The sequence below is a fragment of the Lissotriton vulgaris genome, chromosome 8, assembly GCF_964263255.1.
Source record: "Lissotriton vulgaris chromosome 8, aLisVul1.2, whole genome shotgun sequence".
NCBI classification, from domain to species: Eukaryota; Metazoa; Chordata; class Amphibia; order Caudata; family Salamandridae; genus Lissotriton; species Lissotriton vulgaris.
Genome location: NC_141696.1, coordinates 1,111,916,413 through 1,111,934,847, shown reverse-complemented (window position 1 = coordinate 1,111,934,847; position 18,435 = coordinate 1,111,916,413). Strand labels below are relative to the sequence as shown.

General features: G+C 44.5%; 1 protein-coding gene across 1 annotated transcript in view; it reads right to left on the bottom strand.

The window, feature by feature from the left end:
• Positions 1–5,456: 5,456 nt before the first annotated feature.
• The window catches only part of LOC147698332 (uncharacterized), a 126,211-nt gene continuing 113,232 nt past the window's right edge, over positions 5,457–18,435 (bottom strand). Inside the window, exon 4 of the mRNA XM_086933426.1 lies at positions 5,457–6,543. Within this exon, the coding sequence (XP_086789552.1) occupies positions 6,309–6,543 (235 nt within the window). The 3' untranslated portion in view covers positions 5,457–6,308. The remainder of the gene's footprint in view (positions 6,544–18,435) is intronic.

Genomic DNA, 18,435 nt, shown 5'->3' with positions numbered 1-18,435 from the left:
AAAAAGCACTTGGTGACAATGTGATAACAAAGTGAAAGTGACGACGCAAGTGAACGTGGTGAACAGCGTGGTCGGCACAAAGTGACTGAACAAAATCAGAAATAGGCTCCACATTAAGTACATATAATTCCACTGTTTGAATTGAACACAGTTATGAGCCTAGAGGTAGTGCGCCAGGGAATTGCGCTGTAATTGTTGACGGCGTTTCGATCCTCAGTGATTTGGGATCCTCTTCAGGACAGGGTTGGTGATGGATCAGGGTGCTGAAGGACGCTGACATGGAAGGTTGTCAGTCGTGTAGAGAATTGGGTCCAAGCGATCAGAAATGAAGCAGTGATATTAGCCGGAGGGGTCCAGGTCGCAACGTATCGTACCGGTGCAGCACCTGAATCAATCTGGTGCTAGAGCCGAATGAATCCGCTGAGGTAGGTGGACAAGGCACTGCCGATGGGCTGCTCGATGTCGTGCGCGTTTTTTGAATGTTTTAGTACGTTCCTGCAATGGGTTTTAGGGAACGGACGGGTCGCCAAGGAGTTACGCACTACCTGGATGACTTTTTCTCGGTCGGGCCACAGACGCCACAGACTGCCAGGTTGCCCTGGACAGGTTTCAGGAGATCATGGAGGACCTTGGGGTGCCATTGGCACCGGGGAAGACAGTGGGGCCAGGCACGGCGCTGTCATTTTTGGGTATTGAGCTGGACTCAGTGTCGATGGAGGCCTGTTTACCAGTGGAAAGAAGCAGCAGATGTTGGGGCTGCTGGAGGTGATGGTGGCAAAGCACAAAGTGACAGTGTTGGAGATTCCGGTGCTGTTGGGGCCGACCTTGGGGTGGCATTGGCACTGCAGAAGACAGTGGGGGCCAGGCACGGCGCTGTCATTTTTGGGTATTGAGCTGGACTTGGTGTCGATGGAGGCCCGTTTACCAGTGGAAAAGAAGATGCAGATGCTGGGGCTGCTGGAGGTGATGGTGGCAAAGCACAAACTGACGGTGTTGGAGTTTCAAGTGCTGTTGGGGCACCTTAATTTTGCGTGCATCATGGTGCGGTCGGGCAGACTTTCTGTAGGAGGTTGGGCAGGGCCTTGGCTGGGCAGAGGCCCCCGCATCAATACCTGCGTTTGTCAGCGGGCCTTCGCGAGGATTTGCGGATGTGGCACATTTTTCTGCAGCACTTTAACGGGGTCCCCATGCAGAGAGCAGAGGACATGGTATGGGATATCCAGATTTTTTCGGACGCGGCAGGCAGTGCGGTTTCGGGCTCTACTGGCACGGGAAGTGGTGCGTGGAGCAGTTGTCCCCAGAGTGGGCGGGGGAAGGAGCATAGCATTCCTGGAGCTCTTCCCTTTGTTGGTGGCAGTCTCGCTGTGGGAGGTGTTGGTACACAGGAGGGTGACTTTCAATGTGGATAACATGGCAGTGGTCCAAGTGGTTAATCGCCAGTCCGCCAGGGATGAGCAAGTGTTGAAGTTGTTGCGAGTGTTTGTGTTGGGCTGCCTGCGCCACGACATTGCTTTCCGCGTGGTGCATGTTCCCGGGATTAACAATGACGTTGCGGATGCATTGTCTCGTTCGCAGTGGAAGCGATTCCGTGGGTTAGCCAAGGACGCGGATCAGAACCCGACGCCAAGGACGCCGCAGATGTGGTACATGGGCAACACAGGATGTTGCAGCTGGTTCTAGGATCCTTGGCGTGGGTTTGCGGGGGCTTTTTGGGTATCGGAGTTGCTGGGTTCGAGAGCCGGTCAGGGGCTGCGGTGGTCGGAGGTGCAGTTGCAGCAGGGGAGGTGCGCTTTTGGTTGCGTAAGTCTAAGACAGACCAGTGGAGCATTGGCACGCACTCGTTTCGTATTGGGGCAGCGTCGGAGACGCACAGGCGGGCATGTGGACAAGGGGACATCATGCGGCTGGGAAGGTGGTCATAAAGCTGTTATCAGCGATACATGCGCAGCGCAGAGGCTCTTTGAACGCGCGGTGTGTGTTGTGACCTATGTACTTAATCTTGTTTCTCGTTTCAGGTTCTGTGGCTGGTCCCCTTGTCTGGGACATGTTGATATGGATTGTGGGCCACTCCTTTGTGAAGAGGGCCAAGCTGCAAGCGCAGGATAGCTATTTCGGCGAAAATCTGGGGTTTAATCCTGCTTTGTTTCAGGTTGTTTGGTCAGGGCGAGGTGACATGCGCTGGAAGGAGCTGATAAGTACCTTGAATAGTCTGGTGACAAGGTGGTGGTGTCCGGACGTGTACGTTCTCCACTTGGGGGAGAACGATATGGTGCAAGAAATAGGTTTGGTTTTGATGCGGGCCATGAAAAGGGATTTGGCAGAGCTGCGGAGGACATGGTCAGGATGTACTGTGGTTTGGAACGAGCTGGTCCCGCGGAGAGTTTGGAGAGGTGCGGTGAAGCCGCAGGCAGTGGACAAGGCGCGACGTAAGATTAATGTGGAGATGGTGCGTTTCTGTCGGCATTTGGATTTCTCTCGTATTTGGTCTCGGGATATTAAGTACGACGCGCCAGAGTTATTCAGGGGTGATGGGGTCCACCTTTCCCACATGGGTATGGACCTGTACTTGTTAGAACTCAGGGAGGTTTTGGCCAGGTTGTTGGGTGTGTGCCGGGAGTAGGGGCCAGTGGGAGTTTGGAGTTTCTACTTGGGGGGGGGGGCAGGAAAAGTGGGAGGCGGTGTAATCACCTACCCTTCCACCTTTTCCTGGGTGGCGTAGTTGTTTTTGAAGTTGGCCAAGTTTGGCTGGAGTTTGGTAGGTTATCGTTAAGTTTGGGGAGTTGGGGAACGGGAGCGGGAGCGGGGAAAGGTTAAGCAGTTTGGAAGTTACTTTAGAGCAGGGGTCTCCAAACCGGTCCTGGAGGGCCGGATCCATGCCAGATTTTTTGAATTACTACATGTATCTCAATGGGGATATCCAAAAAATATGGCATGGATCCGGCCCTCCAGGACCGGTTTGGAGACCCCTGCTTTAGAGGGTAGCTAGTTACAGTTGCAAGATGGCAAATAAGACTGTAGGTCTTGGGAGGCTTGGAGTTATAATGTATGTGATAAAATTGTGTATTATGTAATGTATTTGAAGTTATATATTGTATCTTGCAGGGTGGGGGATTTTTATCATGTGGGGATCGTAGGGATGGGGGGAGGAGAAATAAAGGGGGTCAGGTAATTCGATGTTTAGAGAGGTTTTAGTTTTGTAAGGCAGATTGCCAGTTTAATAAAGTGTGATGTGCACCTGTTTCAATAAAGCAGCCTTTTACACACACAAATGGGGGTCGGTGTGTTTCCTCCCTCCCAAGGGGGGTTTGGGGGGCAGCCGAGCCGCGAGGTCTGCCCCCGGGCAGATTTGGGAGGGGGAAGGGGGGCAAGCGCGAGAGTGGCCATCTTGCTGCTTTGGACTGCCTGGGAGTAGCCCAAAGGCAGCCCAACTTCAGAATTCCACGCCCAATGGGTATATAGGGGGTGCACGTGTTTTCCCAGCCACCATTTTAGGTACTGGTGACCTGGTGGCTGGGAGCGTGGTAGTGAGGTGTTTTTTCTGGTCCCCGCCCACCCTCCCTGGGCTTAGGGTTTTTGGGGAGGCGTTTTTTGCTGGCAGATTTGTGGTTTGGGGGGCTTTATTTTGGAACAGGTGCACAGGGAGATGTTATGTATAGTTGTCGCTTGAAACAGGTGCTGGCGGAGTTGTTTTTGAAGTTGGCCAAGTTTGGCTGGAGTTTGGTAGGTTATCATTAAGTTTGGGGAGTTGGGGAACGGGAGCGGGGAAAGGTTAAGCAGCTTGGAAGTTACATTAGAGGGTAGTTAGTTACAGTTGCAAGAAGGCAAATAGGACTGTAGGTCTTGGGAGGCTTGGAGTTATAATGTATGTGATAAAATTGTGTATTATGTAATGTATTTGAAGTTATATATTGTATCTTGCAGGGTGGGGGATTTTTATCATGTGGGGATCATAGGGGTGGGGGGAGGAAAAGTAAAGGGGGGGCAGGTAATTCGATGTTTAGAGAGGTTTTAGTTGTGTAAGGCAGATTGCCAGTTTAATAAAGTGTGATGTGCACCTGTTTCAATAAAGCGGCCTTTTACACACACAAATGATGGTCGTGTGCTTGTCCCCCCCCTTCCTCCCTCTCAACGTGCTTCGCGCCCCGGCCTCACTCTTCACCGCAGAGCGAGAGACGGCAGGATGCAGCTTGATCCCGGTAAAGAAACATGAGACAATTATCCCTTTATGAACGCGTCTTTGCGTTGTTAATTTACAAGGCAAAGAGAGATTCTTGTCTATTCACGAACGCGGCCTCGCGTTGTTAGTAGCATTTCAGGGAGAGAGATGTTTATCTCTTTACGAAGGCGTCTTCGCTTTGCTGGCACCTTAATTTATGAGGCAATCACTTCCATGTTTTTCATTAAATCGCACTGACTGGCCACAGACTCCAACCGAACGGTGGAGTTCTGACGTCTAAGAAAGAAATTAATTAAAGTTAGTTAACTTATGGATCACTGTCCTATGTCTGAAGCTCTAAATAATCGTTTGAAGCACCAAATAATCGTGCAGGTACTGGTCCAATAACTATTAACCCCCCAGGTAATTCTGACTGACTTGCACGGACCATTAACCGGATCAGACCCCCTTCTGCAGAGACTATTTAGCATTCTGCAATTCGGTAAGCCAAATTATACCACTAATATTTCACTTTGGCTTCCGCTTTTAACACACACCTGACTCTAATTTTAATTAAACCAACAGGCTACATACCTCCACCCCCCCCCCCCCCCCTGTCCTGAAAAAGACCCACCAGGCGCATCAATTTGCGTAACAATTTGGGTTCGAAATGTCGACGCATACCATCTGTCATTACATTGCCCATGAATACAAGGCAGCCATTGAATGGTCTCTGGGCCGTATGTATAAAATTGTAAAGACAACCCAGAATTTTCTCCCCCTGTTCACTGCACTTCAATTTATGTATTGTACATAGTGTGTTTTTTTCGTATCACCTATCACCACAAGTCACCACAATCACTTGATTCCCTTTCTGCGCAATTAAATATGTATATTGTTCTAGCCTCCAATATATGATATTAAAATCTCAAATATATGATTTGAAACTTACTTCCGGTGTGTGTTATATTGTTCTTTCACTAAACATTTTGGATGTGTTACAAGTAAATAGTGTCTTGAATCTAAAAAGAAATTGTTGTACCCGCAGAACCGTTTGTTTTTGTTTAAACTTAAATCCCAGGTTCTGAGGGCCACTGTGCCACCCCATTGTTGCTTCTAAAGAAGACACACTGAGAGCACAAAAAACATGAGGTATGATCATCCTTTTAAATTTCTGTCCTTTTACAAATTATTTCATCCTTAGAGGTTGTGTTTTCTTTGCATTCCAAGTGATAATCCCTACCCACACACAGCAGAAATGATAGAGCTCCTCCGAATACATTTCGACAAAAGAACATTTCAACAGTAAAAATGCATTTATTTTTCCTTCACAAGTCGTGGTATTCATAGGTGAGCATAATTAAGTAATGAATTGGCAGCTGTTGCTATGATTTACAGAGCATGATTAACTCTGAGACATGAACCATAAATTGTATAATAAATGTAAATATTGTTATACACTAAAACACTAACAGTTCTTTAGATAGAATTGACATATTCCTAGGTTTATTTTATAATAGTGGCTAACATATTACTTAAACTTTCAGAATAGTGATGGATTATTTTATATAGTTTTCAAAAAAATATTTACTGTATTAACTTACTCATTTATTATTCAGTGATTTGCATGCAAAAAGTGCAATTGCTAAGACAATGCGGTGATTACTAATCAACATTCAGATAATTTTTCTTTCTCGGTGGGTGCTGAATTTTATTCAAGCAAGCAAATTCAAGCATTCCAGCTCCTGATTCAATATCCTAGAAAACAACAAACACATCTCCTTAATAAGATTTTGGGTTTGATGTAGGGATCTGTAGCAATGTAAATCCACCAATTCCGGAGGGATGTACTGACTCATCCATCATCATAATCACGGTCATCGGTTACTGTCAATACCATATTACAACATGGAGGTCTTGATTCTAGTGGCTTCATTCCCACCACTGGTAATCTCGCCAATGATGGATTTACCACTATTGTGGAGAGTATGCAAAATATACATTCATACATTCATAGAGAGTATGCAGATTTTGTATTACTGTGCGCCTTTAAATCACACCCTCGGAATTGAAATGCAGTTACACATCACCACTATACACATCATGAAGTAATAGGGCCAGTAAACCAAATAGTGTTTATATAGGACCTAGCTTAGGTGTACTTGCGACTCAGCTCGTTAATTTTTTTAAGGCCTTCTTTGTTATTGATGGTTTTGTGGACTGTGATAAGGAATGGAAAGGCAGAGGGCAGCTCAACCCGGCTGCTTAACTTCTGATGCCCCCAGTGGAGGCATCGGAGTTTGTCAGCCAGATCCTTCCTTCCAGCTCGTTCCAGAGCATCCTGCAGGATCTTCGTCTTGTTGAGCTTATTCCAAGATTTTTCATACCTAGGTTGTGAAAAGATATTTTTTATTAATATAAGGACTGCAACCATGCAACGTATCCAATATCTAATGTTTATTTATTAGACTCGACTGAAATTAACTTGTACCTAATCATCAACCATTCCCATTCCTTTTCTGAGATGATAATGGAAGCAAATTAATAATGTATCGATTATTTATTAAAAACTGAATCAAAAAATCATACACCAGCCTTCAATACAGAAACCAAAACCCTATTAATCTGGAGATGGCTCACACTACAGTAAAATATACAGTTTATAAAAATGTTGGCATAGAATACAATCGGAAATTACTAAATGAATATTACAAACCCAATTACTTTTTTTGCAAGAGGTAATTAATCTAGAGCACGTATAGAATTTCAATTAGTTATCTGACCACTTTGCATAAAACATACAGTGACAATACAAGATATAATAAGATAACTGTTCAATATGCTTTCTGATATTTTGTTCATCACTTGTGAGATAGCAACAAATGCAAAATAAGTGAATTACGTTTTTTAGGTTGCTTGCATAGTATACAATTAGAAGTAAATATAGAACAACTAGACCAGATTGTGCTAACTTCCCGATAGGTAGCTGGTGAACGTGGCCCTTTCTGCAGGATCACCCACAAACTTTTTGCCTTCACTCCTCCCATTTTTGCTGAATTTGTTTTTGTTCACCTCAGGACTCTGCACACTTTACCCCTGCTAACCAGTGCTAAAGTGCATGTGCTCTAAACATTTTAGATTGGCTTATACCCTATTAGCATATTTACTTTACTTGTAAGTCCCTAGTAAAGTGGTACTACATGTGCCCAGGGCCTGTAAATAAATGCTGCTAGTGGGCCTGCATCACTGGTTGTGCCACCCACTAAAGTAGCACTTTAAACATGTATAAGGACTGCCATTGTGGAACCTGTGTCTGCAGTATAAACTGCCATTTCAACATGGCAAAATTAAACCTTTTACCAGGCCCAAATCTTCCTTTATAATACATATAAGGGCCTGTGGTAGCCATGGACAGCTCAGAGGGCAGGGTGCAATGTATTTAAAAAGTAGGACATGTTCTTTTAAGTTTTATATGTCCTGGTAGTGAGAAATTCTTACATTAGTTTTTCACTACTCCAAGGTTTATCTCTCTCAAAGGATAAGCTTGCAGTTGTCTTATTACATTTTATACATGTAATTTACAAATGTTGAGAGATAATCAGTTCATGTTTGGTGTCTCTGGAATCCTAATTTAAAATTCTAACTTATGGGGAAGTCTGATTTTAAATTACAACTGTGAAAATTCCACTTTTAGAAAGTTGAAAAAACAAAGTGTAACAATGGGTCAACAAGCAAATTGTGCAGCTATCTAAATGACTGTGTGTGTATTGAAAGAACACAATCCCTGAATCCAAGGTATTCTTGGTGAAAAATATGTTCCCATCAGATACCCGTCCTGTACCGCCCTACATCACTTGGGATCCTTCACCCGAAGGAAGTGGAAAGAACCACTTAGGATTAGGTAGATTGTGGCCTAATCAAATGTGAAGGAATACGGGATGTATGTGTATAAACTATGTGGTGGTATCAGGGGGCACAAGAAAATATAAAGGTAAGCAGTGCAATAAGTTCTCGCTGTAGCATGTGATAGTGAAAAAATTAATATTGGGTTGTGGGAGTGGAAGAAGAGTTTATTAGGGTCCTACCCACACCCAAGGTTAAAAAACAGTGCAAGTAGTATTAACAAATAACTACTTAGGTCTTATCTAGGTCTTTTAGAAAGTTGCCATGTTCTTGCCTAAGCCATTTGGTGCCTGCAGCCTGTCTCTGGGTCACATGACTGGGTGAGGTGACTGTTGTATTCCTCCTAGACCGCCACACACAATGGAAGCTCAGGTGTGACTGGATGAGCCATCTCTGGGAAAATGAAAGGGATGAACTGGGCACAACACCACTTACACTTGAATAGATTGTGTTCTGCCTCCACACAAAGGACTGCCTTTCCCCTGCAATTATTCTGGAGCCAGGGCCAGGAATGCAGTTCACAGGCATGCCTCGGGAAGCTTCTCCCCAACTCAAAGGCACACCTGTGTATAAAAGAAAGAAACTCAGACACCAACTCTTCAGTGCACTTCTGGACCTGTGGATACTCTGCCAGTAAGAAGAACTGCTGTGCTGATACAAGGGCTGCCACTCTGCTGGACTGCTACTGTGAAGGAGCTACTGCCTGCTTTTTAGACCTTCTGCCAGTTACCCTCTTGCCTGCGGAGGAAGAACTGAACTTGGAACTTCTTAAACCCTCGACCCCAGAGTAATTCCAAGGGCTAGTCTGCTGACCTCCTGATCTAAGCCTCATGGACATAAAACACACACCAATAGCCCCTGGACCTGTCTGCAGCGAGTTCCTGATCTCCAAGTTGTGCCTCTCGGGCCCTGGCTCAACGCTCTTTAAATAAAGTTTTTGGGCTCTTTGTGACCGTAAATGTACCCGTTCGCAACGAGGCAGGTGCTGCTTGCAACGAAATTCTGCACAAGCCGCCACCAGCCTGTTTCTTGCATAGCAAGCTTCGATTGCCAGCAGTGGACCACCAATGCTAAGCACCAGCCCACCTGTTCGTGACATTCTGCCTGCTCATCTCACTATGCCAATCACCTCACACAACTCTGTCCTTGCTCCTCACGACCCTCTCCAATGCCAATGGGACTATTGGCACAAAACCTGAAATGTTAAACCTTAAGAGGGACTGATCTGGGACTCTATCTAACCTGCGCTCCATCGTGGTCAACCTGAATTTTTGACTTTGACCCAGTCCAGCATGACCAGATATAGCCAGGATTGATGCTTCATGCTTTTAGGTGCTATATTGCAGTTTATTCTTTAAAAATACATAACACCGGTTCTACTGATTGGATGTTTGTTGTTTTGGTCTTGGTCTATTTATAGAATTAAGCTCTATTTTTCTAACCAAGGGTGTGATGTTTTTGTAAGGTGTTTTCCCTCTTTTAGTGTTTAAAGTGGGTTGTATGAGGCAACAATGCATGCATGCCGTTACAATGCTTACACTAGCACGCATGACCCACTACCAGGCACCCCATTACCACGCATGTCATTACAACGAGCATTCATTAGGACATATTAAAAGTGCCATTACCATGCATAAAATAACCACGCATGCCACTACAATGCATACTTTTACCTCAAAATTGTGTCATATGGTCATATGTGGTAATGCTTTACTGCGTTGTGCCTTTCCTGTGGGAGGGGTTTCACAGAGGAAGGGTGAGGAGGGAAGCTATTTATCAGTATACCAGCAGCTTTAAGCCGTTATTGTAGTTTTCTCCATAGGTCGTGCACAGAATCAAGTTTCCTTCCATTGTTACAGCAACCCAGCAGCCGGCAACTGCCTGGTTCCTAGGGAGTGATGTGAAAATTGATATCTTCAGAGTTTGTGTCTAACAAAAAAGGGTATGCACTTCTTGATAAAGCAGGGGGAGCGAGGTAAGTTAAGAAGAGTAGGTTGTCCCTTGATGACGGAGGGAAAGGGGGATCCCTCCTTCCGGAACTAGGGCCCTCAAACACCTATCCAGCTGAATGTCATGCTTTATCAAAAGGCTATCGCCTCGTCAGGTCGGCGCTTCACTTCCTGACGGGTTCCCTATGAGGGGCTCTTCAGCAGAGATCTTTTATTCCTGGCCGTTTGGTGCTGTGGGTGTGAGGGACCTAAAGCTGTAGATGTGCTAAGTCAATCAATCAAAGACATTTATAGAGCGCACTACTTACCCGGAGGGTCTCAAGGCGCTTGGGGGGGGTGGGGGGGGGGGTGCTGCTACTGCTCGAACAGCCATGTCTTGAGCTTCTTCCTGAAGGAGAGGTGGTCTTGGGTCAGGCGCAGGTCGGTCGGGAGGGAGTTCCAGGTCTTGACGGCCAGGTAGGAGAAGGACCTTCCTCATATTGTCGTTCTTCGGATGCGGGGGACGGCGGCGAGGGCGTTACTGGCTGATCGGAGATGGCGTTTGGGAGCGTAGAAGTTGATGCGGTTGTTGAGGTAGCTCGGGCCTTGATCATGTAGGGCTTTGTGTGCGTTGGTGAGGAGATGGAAGGTGATTCTTTTGTTGACGGGGAGCCAATGCAGGTCTCTCAGATGTCCGGAGATGTGGCTGTGTCGTGGGATGTCGAGGATGAGTCTGGCTGAGGTGTTCTGGATCCGCTGGAGTCTCTTCTGGAGCTTGGCGGTGGTTCCGGCGTAGAGGGCGTTGCCGTAGTCCAGTCGGCTGGTGACGAGGGCCTGGGTGACCGTCTTCCTGGTCTCGGTGGGGATCCACCGGAAGATCTTCCGTAGCATGCGCAGGATGTTGAAGCACGACGAGGAGACGGCGTTGACTTGTCTGGTCATGGAGAGGGAGGAGTCCAGGATGACGCCCAGGTTCCTTGCGTGGTCTGTCGGTTTGGGTGCGGTGCCCAGGGCGGGGGGCCACCAGGAGTCGTCCCAGGCGGAGGGCGAGGAGCCCAGGATGAGGACTTCCGTCTTGTCTGAGTTCAGTTTCAGGCGGCTGGTCGTCATCCACTCGGCTACGTGTTTCATCCCTTCGTGAAGGTTGGCTCTGGCGGCGGCGGGGTCGTTGGTCAGGGAGAGGATCAGCTGGGTGTCGTCAGCGTAGGAGATGATGTTGAGGTTGTGCTGGCGTGCGATGGCCGCGAGGGGGCTCATGTAGACGTTGAAGAGGGTGGGGCTCAGCGAGGATCATTGAGGGACGCCGCAGATGACTTCGGTGGCCTCTGACTTGTACGGTGGTAGTCGGACTCTCTGTGTTCTTCCGTCGAGGAAGGAGATGATCCACTCCAGTGCCCTCTCCTGGATTCCGACGTTGCTGAGGCGCTGCACTAGGGTGCGGTGGCAGACAGTGTCGAAGGCCGCGGAGAGGTCTAGGAGGATGAGGGCCGCTGTTTCTCCGTTGTCCATCAGGGCTCGGATGTCATCGGTGGCCGCGATGAGGGCGGTACCAAGTGAAGGTCAATGGACCGTTCAAGGGTTAAAATAGGAAATGGAAGTCCAAACAAAATAATTTTAATGAGACTGGCTTCCAACCTGGTTAAAAAAAATTGGAGAGTGGCGCCTTCCTGATATAATGTGTCAGGATATTGCACTCAACTTCATGGGGTCGACGTGTTTCTTGCCTATGTGTCAGATTGATCTAGCGGCAATTCATCAGGACCTATAAAGGAATGTCTATTTACACTGATTGTGGCATTCTAGTTGATTAACTGTGATACACCACACCATGTACATCAAATGTGGTACCTGTAAATGCGATGGTAAACCTAATGAGAGAAAATCAAAGATGGTTAAACAGTACCGGATACTTGTAATTACTTATTCAACATTTGCATCCCTTATCAGCTTCACCATGTATGCTACACATAGATGATGGTGCATTACACACAGTAAAATCATGGTGCCACAAACCATGCCTCACACAGTTATGACGTGCTCGTGAGAAATGTATGATAATTAAAAACACACATGGATTACATATCCCGTGCTATCATGGTAACTGTTGTGTCATGAGAACAGCGAACTCACCCAAAATTGGTTGGTGTATGGAACCATCAACTCCCGGCAGGTAAAGACCCCTGGCAATTCCAAAGTTCTAAAAAGGAGGTTATTGGTGGTGCAGCTAAAATTAGGTCGGTAATGCACCTCAGGTAGTGGTGTATTCATCAGCACAAGGATCAATAAACACACTCTCAAAAGATGGTGGTGAGCTAGTTAAAAATAGGCCCTTCAGGAGGAAGCTGTAGTCACCTCGGGGCTCGGCCTGTGTCGAGACTTGCATCTCACTCCCATAATCACTCGGTACCTTGCCCAAATATAAGGGTGCCTGGTATCCGTGACAGGATAGTGGATATGGTGTCTGTGATATACCCTTGGTCCTGGTGGAAGAGTGAGCCCCTGGTGGTACAGAACGTGTCTGCTGCCACGTAGTCCTACATGCGCAAACTCATCTCGTTAGGGAGGAGTGATGAATGGGTCCCTCTCAGCTCCCAGTGGAAGAAGGAGATAGTACTCACTTGGCAAAAACGCAAGGTTTTCGGGAGACCTCCCCATATGCTGCTGAGGCTGGGAGGTACTGTTCCTCTTCCTCGTGGCCAAGATATAGTCCCGGTTGCCAACAGCCGGTGAGAGGGGCAGAAAATTTGCCTGCGCGGGTGCCCTGGAGCGCTACCCCATCATAGGAGGGTGTTAACTTGGCGGCCATTTTGGGTGTATGCGTGCTGGGTTAAACAATAAGGATAAAATGGCAGCCATCTTGGAGTGTTTGATAGTTTTCGATCACATCTCAGAGTCCAAGTTGATTCATGAACGTGTTTGCACCACCATCATTATCAAATAAGACTTATCAGATTTCTTTTTTATCATAAAAGCAGCAAAATGCTAGCCTTCGCTAGTCTCTATGAATCCTGAGGAGGACTTTATGCCAGTCAAAATGAATCTTAAGAACGCACGTCAGAACCATCTTCGGAGCCACCATTAGCTTGTTTTTCCGCTTCTGCATGCTGCATGACAGCGCTCCAGACTCTTATAGCAGAAGCTGTATAAAGTATGCCGTATGCAATGAGCTTGTGCGGTGCGAGATAAGATGAAAGCAGATTTGCTACCTTGGAGTTATGATCCCTGTTCTCTCAGCCCAGTGAATTTCTATATATGCCTATATATGATACTCCTTTAGGGTTCCTGTTGTATAGTTGTTCTCAGGCCAGTGGATTTTTAACTAGGTTACTCCTTTGGTCTGGTGCCTTCTGGCAATTGATAAAGCAGCGTCTACCCATTACCTAATAAGCTGTTACGAATAGTTTTTAAAAAACCTAGGTGTTTTCATAAGGATTGATGCTTCGATTGTAACTGTGTTTCATGTTCAAAGTGCAACTGTTAGCAAATACCATGAGTTTTTCTGAAGGATGCCTCTTAATTTAGTGTCCATGTCTATTTTGTTACTAACCAATTAAGGAGATTCAATTATGAACATCCTATCAGCAAAATACATTAGTATCCTGAACTGAGATAAATTGCCTGGAGACTAAGAAAAGAAGGGAATCGGTCAATGAGAGCCACCCGGTTAGTAGTACAGCCTGGGCATATGCCAGGCTATACTACTAACCTTTACCATGCATATGCCTTTACCAATCATTACATCAAAACAATATTTGTTGTAAAGGTATGCGTGGTAAGGCATAATCATTGTTAAATGATGTGTGGTAAAAGTAGATGTGTTATAATGGCTGCAATGTAATGGCTGTTTCCCTTTTGAAGTGTTGCACAAATACGTTTCAAATTGCCTCTAAATTAAGCCTGACTTCTCTGTGCCAAGCTACAAGGGGATTAAGCAGAGGTTAATTTGGGGTTTGCTTGTGTCTTACCCTGACTAGGACTGTGGGTGCTACTTGACCAGGGCTCGCACCCCAGTCAACCAGTAAACCAATTTCTAACAGTAGCAACAAAAAATATATGCAGTTTTTCTCATGCACACCTTGTTATTGGTAGAAGCAAAATTCCCCTTTTACTCCCCCCAAACTACCTCCACTGTCCTACCTAAACTCTGTAGAACAACCCAATCTCTCTCTTGATCACGTGACTTCTCACTTACTCAGAGTGAGTATGGAGAGTCAGGTTTTATGCTAAACACCTGGTAACGATCCTGCACTCTTGGACCTGGAATATGTTACAGTGACATATGTGCGCACACTGTGCCTTAGGCATATTATATGTCCTCTATAATTCCAAACCCTATAAGTTCACAAAAGTCATATCTGAACTAGTGACAATCTTAATGTGAAAGGCTCCAGAAGAAAAAATCCCAAAGATAAGAAAGTGTATAGGGCTCAAACACATTTATGGTTTTGTATATTTAAGAGTGGCAAAGTGAATGGAAAAACAGTTTTTGGTTTTCAACAAAAACACATTCTATATTATTGAATTGATTTATGATTTCTTTGGCCAATGTTTGTTTGTAGAAGCTTTTATTCGACAATTTGTCATAAAGCCAACACATAAAATACATACATAATCATAAATTTAAAAAATAAATTACATTTGACAAAACATTCATAGAACATTAAAGTGCAATATTTGCAGGTCCCAGACCATTATCACAAATTATTTGCTGTTTTAGGGTGATGCATTACTAGTTCACTATTTATAACATACAATCGAGCTTTCTTCCATTTAATTACACAAACAGATATTAAAACAGCTAAGTACAGTTTATAAATAATTAAAAATGCCAGCAGGTAAAACACACTTATATTCTATATTTTCAGTCCACATTTCTTTCTAATCAAGCAGACACTATGGAGATACCTGCTCACTCCAAATGTTATCAACCTGGTGGTTGAAGATCTAAGTAACCTTTCTGCCTCTTTGTACGAACGTGTGCCCAGATTTTTACAAAGGGGTCTAATCCATTTCGTACGTTGTAATTTGTATAACGGACAAAAGAAGAGGATATGGGCCTCGTCTTCTTTTTGTTTCAAGTCACACAATTTGCAAAAAGGGTCATTTCCTTTGGAGTTTCCCCACCAACAAGTGTTTGCGTTTATCTGTAAAACCCCATATCTATATTGTAGATATACGGTTTTAGCCAAGGGTGGTTCAACTTTATCCATAAATTGTTCAAATATGGGGGTGTCCTTAAATTGCAAAAACTTGTGTGTTAAAGAACCAGTAGCACGTTCATATGCGTTGATATTCACATAATTCCAGTAAGCAGATTTTACTTGTTCTTTGCAGATAGTTAGCGAGGTGATTGACGTGATTGGGGTTTTCCAGAAGTGTGAAAGACCTATTTTTGTAAGCCAAATGGATATATGTCTCAGCCACTTGATTGAGTTAAAAGTGTCCAGTTCCCTAATTTCCAACAAACCCGCTCTATAGTCAGCGAGTTCCGGGGTAGACCATAATCTTACCCAATAAAGCAATGGCCTCAGCCAACACAAATGATCTGTACGTTTTAGACTAATATCTAAATAAACAGGCACTAAAGGCGTTCTTACTGGTAATTTTAATAGGCGTCTAAAGAACGCATTCTCGTCAGTATCAAATGTTTTATTTGAATAAGGCCCCCACATCTCGGCCCCATACAAGGAGGCAGATTGCGCTTTGGCTTTAAACACTTCAATCGCAGGAGTTATAGCTTTTATGGAACTCCCTCCATGGATTTTTAAGATGGGGAGAGAGTTGTGTTTAAGTGTTAGCCTACTTTTTTCTGATTGATTCGTCCAAGACATTTTGCTGTCAAGCCTGATACCCAGATAGTCAAAAAATTCCACGTACTCTAATTTAGTGTTATTTAGGGCCAGGTTCTTCTTAAAAGTTTTAGGGGGATTAATGGCCATGTACTTGGTTTCAGATGAATTCATTTCTAACCCCTTTAGCTCGCAGTAACTATGGAATTGGTTTATTAAATTTTGCAAACCTTTAGGTGTTTGTGATATTAAAATGGTGTCATCCGCAAATAACAATTCTGTAATTGCCTCATTACACAGTTTGGGGGAATCATGATTACATTGTGCCAGGCAAAGGGGGATATCATTTACAAATAGGGAGAAAAGGGTTGGGGCCAACACGCACCCTTGCCGTACCCCCCTTTTTACTGGTATGGCTTGGGTGAGTTCGCCATTTCTTCCCCACCTTACTTTAGCAAAATTATCAGTATGAAGCTTTATAAGATTATCCAGCAATTCATCCGGGACACCCATCTTCCTTAAAGTATCCCATAATAGGGAACGGGGGACAAGATCAAACGCTGAGCGTAAATCCATGAATGCTACATATATGCTACACTTCTTTATTTGAATATATTTCCAGCAAATACACATAAACCTGTGCACCTGGTCCACAGTGCTTGTCTCAATTCTAAATCCTGCTTGATATTTTGAGAGGATTTTAGATTCCTCTATCCAAGTTAAAAGTCGATTTAAAATATGTCTGGCAAAGATTTTTTGTAAAATGTCAATTAAACTAATTGGTCTGTAATTACCTGGATTATAGCGGTCCCCTTTTTTGTAAATAGTAACTATTTCTGCCCCCTTCCATGTTTCGGGGATCGGAGTTCCCAACAGGATGGAGTTGCACAGAAAGTTTATATAGGGGCACCATACTTCGATGTTATGAGTAAATAAATCCCCAGGTAATTTGTCCGGGCCTGGTGCCTTGCCCGCCTTGATTGCCTTTATTGCACACAAAGTCTCTTCAGTGCTAAATTTAAGTGGATTAGTACACCGGGGGAGAGATCCAAGATAGTTTCGCTCTGGGGACACCCCGACCAGATCATATAGTTTTACAAAGTGATCAAACCAAATTTTTTCATCCAGGAAAAAATCCCTATTGGAGCTACCCGTTTTATTATTTTTGGCTATCAAGCTCCAAAAGGTACATTGGTCATGCTTCCTAGCAGCATTTAAAAGATCTTCCCAGATCGAATCATCCCATTCCTTTTTTGCATTACACAGGAGTCTTTTATATTCATGTCTACACTCTCTAACCCTCGTCTGATCCTTGGATTTCACGGCATTAATTAGATTACTTTTGGCTAGACGACACTGTTTATTATACCATGGTGTCTCTAGTTCCAATTGCCGTCTTACATTGTCTTTATTATTACTACAAGTTTTGCTCAGAAGGGGTATTAATGACTCTACTAAGTGGTAATGCATTTTAAGAACTTCATGAGATCCCAACCTCAAGTTATCATATAGGGGGATGATGTCTGAGAAGGTATTATAAATACCCAAGAGCGTGTCTTCTTTTGCTAGGATATGTGGCCATTTTATTGCTTTCCTGTTATTAGAAACATCGACCTCGGCCACCTCCCTGTTAGGTTCGGTCTCGCCATCAGATGTAAAAAAAGGTTCTGGTAACATCCCCAATTGTAAGGGAAAGTGGTCACTTTCTGGTCTGTTCACAACCTTAAACATCAGCAACAGATACCATAGATTAGTTGTAATCAACATAAAGTCAATCAATGATTTAGATGACCCCTTGCTATATGTATAATTACCTGGTTTATCTGGATCTAATCGCCCGTTACATGCCCTTAAATCATTAGATACAGTCAGTTCATAGATCTGTATAGCTGCCACTGAGCTTTTTACTAGTTTTACGCTGTCTAGGTGAGGGATGTCATGGGCCCTATCTTCATTTTCTAACAAATTTTCAAGCCCCAGTACGGGCTCGAATTGGCAGTTAAAATCCCCGCCTATGATTATTTTGGAGTCTGCCTCTAGATTACACAAATACGAGCTAAGTTGCTCTACAACCGTTGATTCTTTATTTTGTGGGTTTGGTCTATTATAAATATTTATCAAATAGACATCGCCCATGTTTTTCGTGGCTATCTTAACCCCAAGCAAATCGTTAGAAGCAAGGTACAAAGGCGATACAACAACATTCAGGGATATTCTTATCCAAATTAATAAACCCCCTGAGGGTCTACCTCTCACTGATGCAATCGCCCCACAATGAAATGCTTTATAACCAAGTCTATGCACCATGTTGATTGCCCAAGTTTCCTGTAGGAGTATGATATCATGCTCCTCCAAGAAAGCACTCCAGTTCCTGTCGCAGAGGTTTCTAGACAACCCTGCGATATTCCATGACAGGATTTTTGTGTCTGGTTTTGGGTTGTATTGTACTGGGTTACCCGGGTGATTATTGCATGTATTTGGTATTTCCTCCTCATTGGCGGCCTCCAAAAGCTTGTTTCTGCGTACCAAATCTTCGGGCTCATTGTTTAACATTAATAACATATCTTGGTCCACGACAATGCAGGAATCAGATGTTTCCCTCCCTTGGTGGTCATCCAGGGTGCTGTCAGACAAAATTTCAGCCCGTATAATTTCAACT